The 9,980-nt window shown below is 43.0% G+C and overlaps 1 protein-coding gene across 1 annotated transcript; it reads left to right on the top strand.

Moving 5' to 3' along the window:
• The first annotated feature begins 6,326 nt into the window (after positions 1 to 6,326).
• TMEM30B (transmembrane protein 30B) lies at positions 6,327 to 9,757 on the top strand. Its single transcript, XM_077768991.1, has one exon. It carries the CDS (start codon positions 6,343 to 6,345, stop codon positions 7,402 to 7,404), a length of 1,062 nt encoding a protein of 353 aa, XP_077625117.1. The 5' UTR covers positions 6,327 to 6,342; the 3' UTR covers positions 7,405 to 9,757.
• Positions 9,758 to 9,980: the final 223 nt, after the last annotated feature.

The following is a 9,980-nucleotide window of genomic DNA, read 5'->3' as shown; positions in this document are numbered from 1 at the left end:
CCAGCACTGGTACTCAAGTCAGAGCGGGGACAACCCAAAGCCATGCAAGGCCCATGACTTGGAGGATTAAAACTAAGAGTGTTGCTAACAAAGGTGGCCTGCTGAAGTACAGAGAGAAGCAGGGACAAACAATTCAGGGAGGGGGGAGGGTACGGGGAGCTGCCTGATGACGTTCTATTCCTGTGAGAGCCAGATCTATTTCCTTCAGTACCTTCCTTGTGCGAGATTCCTCATCCCTGAACAATAGCCACCCCTTTACTTAACATTAGCTTGGGTTTCTGTTCCTTGCATTGCAGAAATCCTTACAGAAATCAAGGAGAATTCCCCAAAAGGATTATGAGGCTGGAGTAGATTAGTGGCTCCCAAAGATGGGTGATCATCAGATTGCTCTGAGTATGCTTCCTTGCACCAGCCCCTGGGGATTATGATTTGGTGCAAAGGGCAGATGGAATGTGTGTTTTTAGACACTGCTCCTCAACTAGCCTTAATTATTGCTACTTGGCCAGTTTGGAAACCACTGGATAAGGTACCATCTAGGATCCTGGTCCCTTTAAGATTCCTAAACTTGGGTTTAGAATTTGACACAATGCAGCCATCATCATGGTACTTTTCCTACAGAAAGAAGACTACAATTTTAAACACAACCACCACAAATTCAGATTTACTATTCAGAGAGAATGGCCAGGAGCCCCCGCAAACTTCCATGGATATACAATCTCCAGGTTGAATGTTAACAAGTCAATATTGATCAGCACATATGACAAGTTCAAGTTCCCATGGTGTTTGGCCAAGGTATTTAAACATTTGAATCAGTGATCTAGATCATGGAATTCAAAGTATGTTCATTCAGTTTACTGATGTTATCCAAGAGAAGAGCATCTAAGCACATCTTTCTTAGGAACCTCCAGTTTTCCTAAGATGTCAGCCCTCCCTCCCCAGCTTATTATGACTGTTAGAACATATGGCTCTGCCCTCTCACGACAGCAGACATCTACTTTATTTCATTTCACAACATAACTTTTTGAAAAATTTTAAATGCTTTGCTACGTATTCCTAATATACAAGTGAAACTTCCTAAAGTTTCAAATAGATATTGTCACTGTGAAAGGGAAAGCTAGTATGTATATTATAGTCTTCAGTGAGGCCATCCCCAGACCAGTGAGTTTCACCTTCCCAGGGACAGAGGGATGGCAGAGGAGGGTGGGTGGCCTCTAGCCTCAACAGATTTGCTGGTTCCACAGACACTGCTCGGCTTTAGTGTCTCCTCCCTCCCCTAGTCCTCAGCCTGGGATGGGAGTGTTATACCCCCTCCCATCTTTCATACTGGATAGTTCAATTCCAGTTGTGATTTAATTTTTCTCGTTCCAGAGCTCTTCCTTCCCCTCGGTCTCAGTTCTCTCACTCACATTTTGGGCCTTTCTCCTACCAACTCACCAAGCACACCCTCTTCTACCAAACTCCAAACATACAGTTCAAGTCCAATCCCAACCTGGCTGGTTTATGGCCATCCCATACCTAAAGTCAATGCCGCTTCACACCCATTATCACCTATCTCATTTTCCTTTATGCTGCCTCCTGCAGCTCTTCTCACAACTGACCTCCACTGTTTCTCAATAAATTAGTGACAAGAGGACCCACACACTGCAGCAAGGAGCACAGAAAATTCCTGTCTCTCTTTTGTACTTCCAGTGCTTTTAGTGATAGTTAACTGAAGTTGCTTTGTATCTTCCACTAGGGGGTACCAACTCATAATTTTTGAAACAGGAAGTCTGCTGAATAAAGTTTCTAATGAAAAATGAAGCCCAGGCACAGTGAATTGTTTAAAACTTTTCTGAACACATGCTGTAATTTTATGAAGCAATTTAATTTGATTCCTTTTAAATAAAAGCTGCCCCATGGGCAGAATAATAGGCAACAATCCTGAGTAGTATAAACTTACGTAAGGGAATGCCAATTAAAAACCCTGGCTCTATTACAGTAAGATATATAGTCATGAATTAAATGAAATAAACGCAAAAACTGAATATAGCCAGACCAGTGAAGCTATTTTTACTTTAGTAAGAGAAATAGGCATGCTAAACAAAAGTTGGCTTCAAAAATAATAGCTTTTGTTAAACAAAAATAAGCCAACTCATATGTTCTGGGATTCTCCATGAGTGGCATGTAATTCTCTTATCTTTGGAGCATAAGATGTGCAATACTAAAAACTGGCTCAAGGTTAAAGTGTTTTGGGTTCTTTTAGGAGGAAGTATGCCCAGGCATTGTAATGTAGTGGTTGAAAATGCAGGATGTAAGAATTAAGCTGGCCTTCAACTTCCTGATCTCCCATTGACCTCCATGAGAATTTGGTCAGCCTCCATTTCCTTAGCCTAAATCTTAGTTTTGCATCAGCTCAATAAGTTTAATAATAGTACTTCCCATATAAGTTTGTGTTGTGGATTAGATGAGATAATGTATATAAAGCACTTATAGAGTGGCCTACAGTAAGTACTCAATAAATGCTAACTATTCAATGAGTTGGTATAAAGAAAACCTCTCGAGATAACTAAGAACAGAAATCTTTGCGTTGAAAGAGATAGTGGGGCACTTGGGTCACTCATTCGGTTAAGCTTCTGACTCCTGTTCTCAGCTCAGGTCTTGATCTCAGGGCCCTGAGTTCAAGCCCCACATTGGGCTCCTCACTGGGAGTGAAGCCCACTTAAAAAAAAAAAAAAAAAAAAGAATAATGAGATATTTACTACCATTTTGGCAAACACACTCATGCAGATAAGCAATCAGGAAACCAGAGTAGTTAAGCAATCCGACAAGGTCATTTATTCCTGAGGAACTCTAGAGTAGAACTTGGACTTCCTTAGAGTCAAGCAGCATTCTTTCCACTATCCTATACTGCTTCCCCTTTAGCATAGACTAAATATATTCTGTGGTTAACAATTGGTTTTGTTGGCAAAATTTTGGTGAACGTGGCAAAGTTCACATTCCTATGGCTGTGTCAGAGATTCTAGGAGTATGTATCTTTAAATAGTTTGACTTTTAAGCCCCTTTCCTACTTTTAGAAATTTATCCTAAGGAAAGAGCTTAAAAGAAAGGTTATATGCAGAAAGATGTCCACTATGATATTCTTCGGAATACTGAAAAACGGGAAATAATCTATTTGCCCCGCAATACAAGAGGATTTAATGTGGTAGACCCATGAATTTGGGGACCATTTAAAAATGTATGAAGACTACAAAGAAATATGGAAAATATTGATTTTATTACTTATTCCAAAAGAAGGTAACTTAACAAGCAGAATGATAATTGTATCTTTATAATATTCTACCACTTAGAAATTAAATATTTCTATGGATAAAATAGAAAATGAAGTAATTTGGGGAGTATTGTGATTGCAAATGACTTTTTCTTTCATGTTGAATTCTCTTCATAATAAAGAGATGCAATAAAGAATTGTTTAGAATGAGCTCGTTTCTTCACTTTGTTGGTACTGAGAAGAGTTTACGGGATCCAAAGTGTCCTTTAGGCACCATGACAATGTGTATAACCAAATGAAAGACACAAGATCAGAACCTTCATTATACAATGAATTTCGAGGGGCACAATGATGTATATCAATCCTTGACCTCTTGGAACTTCCAAGATGGTGGAGGAAATGGGACACACACATAGATCTCAGCACTACTCCACTTCCAAAATCTTTAACGCCCCATCTTATACCAGCACTTTTTCTCTCCCAGCTTTCATGCCACCTGCTCCACGATCATTAGGACTGCCAGTCTCTGGTCTCTGTTTCCTTTAGATGCACCAGTTTGGTTTCATTTTCCCTGCCACTCAGCTTAATAAGGCATATCACTTTAGCCCCCTCTGTCACAAGAAGAGCACCTATCTTGAGCCTTTATCTTTTCAATTCACCTGCCTTGAAAAACCCCATCCACTGGACATGTTCAATCACTTGCCTTTTCTCAGCCTGGGTGGCAGGACTCCCCCAGGCAAAGCCACTCAACACGCTCTTGGGCAGTCCCCTCTCCCTCTCCTCTCTCTTCTCTTTGGAGATGACTTTGCATTTTACTGCCTGGAAGAAATTATTAAATGAAAGCTTTCTTCTCTTGAGCTGAGCCCAAAGCCCAGTCGCATTACGCATCCATCCTTATGCCATGTCCTCCAGTTTCAGAGGTGAGGTGACCCTGCACCTGTTCTCTGGACCCACTGCCTGCTCCTATCTTTGTACCGTCCAGTATCACCCATCTGCAACCTTGCCTGAACCATTATCTTTTTCCCCCAGAATAAGCACGTGTCTGCCATCTACAAAAAAACCTTTCCTTTGAGATACATACTCTTCTAAATGACTACAACCTGTCTTTCTCCTTGCCTGCTCCCCACATTTCTAGAGTTGTTCTACCTTGGCTGTCTCCACTTTCCCTTTCCCTCATCTGATAGAGCCTGACTCTTCCTCCAACCCCAACAACCCAAACTGTTCCCACAGAAGTTGCATGCAATGGCTCCTTATCATTTCATATCACACTTGAACCCTCAGCTGTGTTTCACCCTGTTCACCATTCCCTGTCTTGGACTATTCTCTTCTCTTGGCCTGTAGAACACTCTGGTGTTGCCTTAATTAGCAGAATGAATACACTGCTGACTTCCATCCAGGGAGGGTAGAGCTGGAAAGGCTCTCTGCTCAACAGGAGGGCTGGACTTTTAGGGGAGTAGTGGTGTGACAATTGTTAGGCTTAAGATCTGCTAGATTACGTTTGGAGGACTGATTTTTTCCCCTAGTTTTCCTACTTTTGGGTACTCTCTGTCAAGATGACTAATGCTTTGATGATAGAAGTGTGGGCGGAACTCAACCTTAATGATACAGAGAACTGTTTGTTCTTTTATTGAAGAAAAGGTATAGTGGAGACTAGATCAGACTATAGGAACGTGTTGCCAATATTGGAATTTCCTCTTTGGGGTACAATTAGACATGAGGCAAGTGGAATTTGAGTCATCAAGGGCTCCTTCAGTAGCCTCTAACAGCTAAATCTTCCAACCTACATTCATCCCACTTAATAAGATAATGAATTTTTCATTATTAAAATAATTCTTCCTCTCTCTCTGTCCCTCCCTGATCGCACACCCTCTCTCAAAATAAATAAACTTAAAAAAATAAAATTTAAAAGTAATAATTACTTTTTAATTTTAATTTCATTCTTGTACAATTTGATACTTGGCTATATACCGTCTATTGACTATTTTGTTTCTTTCTTACTTCGAAGTATTATATCCTCTATCACTGCTAATGCCATGAGGTCAAGGGTTCTTTTTAGTCTAATTCTCTCATGTCTTTTACAGTACTTACCATAGGGCTGACCACTTGGGAGATGCTTTTAAAAAATTCCTGTTTAATTTAGCAAGGATTTTAACTTTCCAAATTTCAGTGGGCTTTGAACAACTTCTGAATGCAATATATTATTCTAGGTGCAAAAGTGTAATATAGAAAATATTTAAGTTATTTGCATTTTATGAGCTGGAGAAGAGGCAGAAATCCCTCAATACCCAGGGAGGATTCAGCACAAAGCTGAAATGGCCTGATACGCCCTTGCGTATATTGTACCAACCCTAGACATAAAAGCCACAATCCCAAGCAATATTCCAGATCTAATTTGGGCTCTCTCTCTACAATAAGTCCTACAAATCCTTGTAGTTCACCTCCTTAGGCCAAACATTCCCAAAGTCCTTGGCTGTGAAGAGCAGCTAGGTCTTTTGGGACCTCGGACCAGACCTTTCTCCAGTCAGGTGAATAATCTGAAAAGAAAAGGAAATCACAGGTAGTCCGTTGCATTTTTATCCTTGTGTGTTTTTTTCACCAGCTATAGATATTTAAAGACTCGGAACCTCTTGTAGTTTTTGATTCTCTTTTTTAAGAGTCGCTTTATTTTTAGAGAACTTTCTACTTTTCTTAGCTTTGCAGCCAGATTGGTGCACCTGGCGGAAGTATCATTCTTTTTGGAAAAAAAAAAAAAAAAGCTAGAATTTGAATGCAGGCATTGAATTAATAACAGATTTGTCGTAGTGTAATCTCTCGGCGTGACAATTTGTGGTTAAAAGTTGACTGAAAGGGGGGCGCCTGGGTGGCTTAGTCGGTTAAGCGTCCGACTTTCGCTTAGGTCATGATCTCGCGGTTCGTGGGTTCGCGCCCCNCTGGGGCCGCCACTCACGTCGGCGAGGAGGAGCTGGCGGCAGGACCCACCCAAACGGAGAGGAAACGCGAGCCTAGGACCCGCCAGGTGTGGAGACAAACGCCGGCCCGACTCACCTCCGAAGAGGCGGGGCGCGGCTGCCGNCGTCCGTCCCGGCGCGGCCGCCATGACCTGGAGCGCCACGGCCCGGGGCGCCCACCAGCCCGACAACACCGCGTTCACGCAGCAGCGCCTCCCCGCCTGGCAGCCGCTGCTGTCGGCCAGCATCGCGCTGCCGCTCTTCTTCTGCGCGGGCCTGGCCTTCATCGGCTTGGGCCTGGGTCTCTTCTACTCCTCCAATGGCATCAAGGAGCTCGAGTACGACTACACCGGCAACCCGGGCACCGGCAACTGCTCCGTGTGCGCCCTGGAGGACCAGGGCCGCGCGCCGCCAATTCGCTGCTCGTGCTCCTGGTACTTTTCGCTGCCCGAACTCTTCCCAGGCCCGGTCTACCTCTACTACGCCCTGACCAACTTCTACCAAAATAACCGGCGCTACGGCGTGTCCCGCGACGACGCGCAGCTGAGCGGGCTGCCCAGCGCGCTGCGCCACCCGGCCAACGAGTGCGCCCCCTACCAGCGCAGCGCCACCGGCCTGCCCATCGCGCCCTGCGGCGCCATCGCCAACAGCCTCTTCAACGACACCTTCTCGCTGTGGCACCAGCGCCAGCCCGGCGAGCCCTACGTCGAGGTGCCGCTCGATCGCACCGGCATCGCCTGGTGGACCGATTGCCACGTCAAGTTCCGCAACCCGCCTCTGGTGAACGGCAGCCTGGCGCTGGCTTTCCACGGCACGGCGCCCCCGCCCAACTGGCACCGGCCGGTGTACGAGCTGAGCTCCGATCCCAACAACACCGGCTTCATCAACCAGGACTTTGTGGTGTGGATGCGCACCGCGGCGCTGCCCACATTCCGCAAGCTGTACGCGCGCATCCGCCAGGGCAACTACTCCGCCGGACTGCCGCGCGGCGCCTACCGCGTCAACATCACCTACAACTACCCGGTGCGAGCCTTCGGCGGCCACAAGCGCATCGTCTTCAGCAACATCTCCTGGATGGGCGGCAAGAATCCCTTCCTGGGCATCGCCTACCTGGTCGTGGGCTCCCTCTGCATCCTCATGGGCTTTGTCATGCTGGTGGTCTACATTCGCTACCAGGACCAGAGCGATGAAGAGGAAGACGAGGAATGATTCCTGCTCTCAAAGTACCCTTCCGGCTACTTGCCAAAACCCTTGCGAGTTTCGTAGGTTTCTCGCCCTCGATTCCAATCCCAATTCCAATCCCAACCTTTCCTCGCTTTTCCTCCTGTTGTGATGAGGGGACCAGAGGGACATATTAAACCCACTTGCTGGGGTGTTTGGATGGTAGAATGAGACATCTTGGCAAATTCTCCCCATCTTCACGATTTCCCGAGTTGACTGACCTCTTATGTTCTTAAAGTCGCATTTCAGCGTGGAGGGGACGGTGGAGATTCCTGTTCAACTTCTATTTGATGAAAAGACGGAGACCTAGATACGTTAAATTACTTATTCAAGGTCACGTAGCTACTCGTTGGCTTCTGACTCTAACTTTTACCACTACAACAGTGGTTTTCTTGGGGGAGGGTGGAGGAGAGAGTGAAGCCCGTAAATAACTTGCAGAGGTGTGGAGGGGTGGGAGAGAATATGTTTGTGAGAAATGTAGACAGATTCGGAGGCACCGTCCCCAGCCTGGAGTGAGCCTCCTGAAGCTGTGTTTCTCCTGTATTCCCTCAAATTTGGGAATCACCGTCCTGAATCAGGGAGCAAATAGAATACTGGCTATTTCCCTGTTTCCTCATGTGTCTGAGGCTGGGCCTGAATCAGTCACGTGAGTCCAGCTTCTCAGGTAGTCATTTGTTCCCAGGGGCCGTGACTATCATAATGTTGCAAGTTTTGTCCACCGTCCTGCCTTCCATATAGAAAGCACTCCATGAGGATGAGTGAAAAAGAATTTGCTATCTCTAGAAATCTGGCATGCAGATTTGCAAAACAGGATTTGTATCAATTGACTTAATATTGGAGGTTTAAAGTGAACAAAACCACTTTGCCATATACTGTGTAGAAACTTGAAAATGCCAGGTCAGTTTGTACAGCTTGGAGTGAATGTTTTAACCTTCGAATCAGATAGATGGAAGGGGTCTTAGAGGGAAAATCATTTCCCTAAAGTCATACCTGTGTCTCTTGGCTCCTGACTCAGTCCTCTTCCTCATCTAAATTATTTTTTATACTTAGAGAAAAAAGTTTTCCTTCATGCATATATTTTCCCTGGAGGCTAAGAAAAACTTTAATCTCTGTTCTCAAGTGAAGCATGCTTGTTTGTAGTAATTGTTTTAAAGGAATGCTTAGGAATATGGTCCTATATATTATCTAGAATCTTAAGACTTGTTTGAAACTTCAAGATAATTTTAAAGTCTGACTGCTGTAACATTATCCCAATGTATGGAAAGTTATTCTAAGCTATAGACTGCTTTTTAAAGAAACACCTTTTTACTGTAAAACAAAGCAAAACAAAAACTCCTTAGTGATATCATCTTAATCAGTTTATTTCTGGAAAGTAAACAATTATTTGGTATTCTGTCAGAATCCTCCAGTGCCTGCTTTCTATTATAGCTACTTCCCAGTTAATACTGTTTTTGTTCATGCCTGTAAGGTACTACGAGACCCTGATGTATTATTTTAGTAGCCGAAGAATATTGAATTGTATTGAATTATTTACATTAATTTTATTATAGTCTATTCTAGTTCTTTGAAAATTAATAATTGATGGACACTAGGCATGTTCACTGATCTCTGTCTCAGACCTTCTGGATCAGTTTTGATTTAATATTCTGTCCCACTATTTTACAAAAGCCAAAATATATTTTAGCAATTCTAATGTGTTGGCTTTCCAGTTCCAGAATGTGACACAATTTTATTGTCAGATTGCATATTGCGATTTTAGACTATGAAAGTATGGTTATTTTATGTATATAAGATAATTTTTTATTTATTATGAATGTTTGATTAAGCAACTTACTAGCCTCGCTTTCTTTACGTTGGAGAAGAGAATTTACCACTTTCTTACTATGGTTGAGGGCAATCATGTATTTTGCTATCATTTTTACAATATTCAGCCCATTGCTCTAAAATGTTTAATGAGACTACAAAACTTAAGGTGTTCTGATTAAATCAATGAATGTGGCTCCAGGCCCTATTCTCGGGGTTTTTGAAAGAGAAGAAAGGTTATGTTTGTCTTACCTTTGTTATCACATTTGCTTAATTCTTTTGAACTATGATCTTAAAGGCACAAACAGTACTAACCACTTTGTTCACGTGTTATTAGCAGGTTTTTATTGCAGCAAGAGAATCATCTTTCAAAAGAGTAAACTCAATGTTTCAGTGTTAACTTCCTAAAACACAATTTGAACTTATATGAACATCAGCATGTAATACGAATTAGATGATCTTCAACTGTTGCTTGAATTTGGTAAAATGTGGTCAATTTAAAAAATAATATGAAAATTTATTAAAGAATATGATTGTAGCAGTCTTCTCCATTTCTGCATTTTACACAGATTTCTAAATTGCAATTATGTACTGGGTGTTTTGGACTCCAAAGCCTCAAAAACTTTCCAAACAAAAATGTGGAACGTTTTCCTGTGATGATTTGTGGGCTGTAGCATTTTGTTTGATATCTCAGGGTTCTAGCTGCGCTTGAATTTTCATGTTGTCTAGTAAATGCCTCTAGCTAGGGCTGTGTCTTTTGG

Source organism: Crocuta crocuta, unplaced genomic scaffold (assembly GCF_008692635.1).
Source record: "Crocuta crocuta isolate KB4526 unplaced genomic scaffold, BGI_CrCroc_1.0 scaffold10, whole genome shotgun sequence".
NCBI classification, from domain to species: Eukaryota; Metazoa; Chordata; class Mammalia; order Carnivora; family Hyaenidae; genus Crocuta; species Crocuta crocuta.
This window is presented reverse-complemented; position numbering and strand designations above follow the sequence as displayed.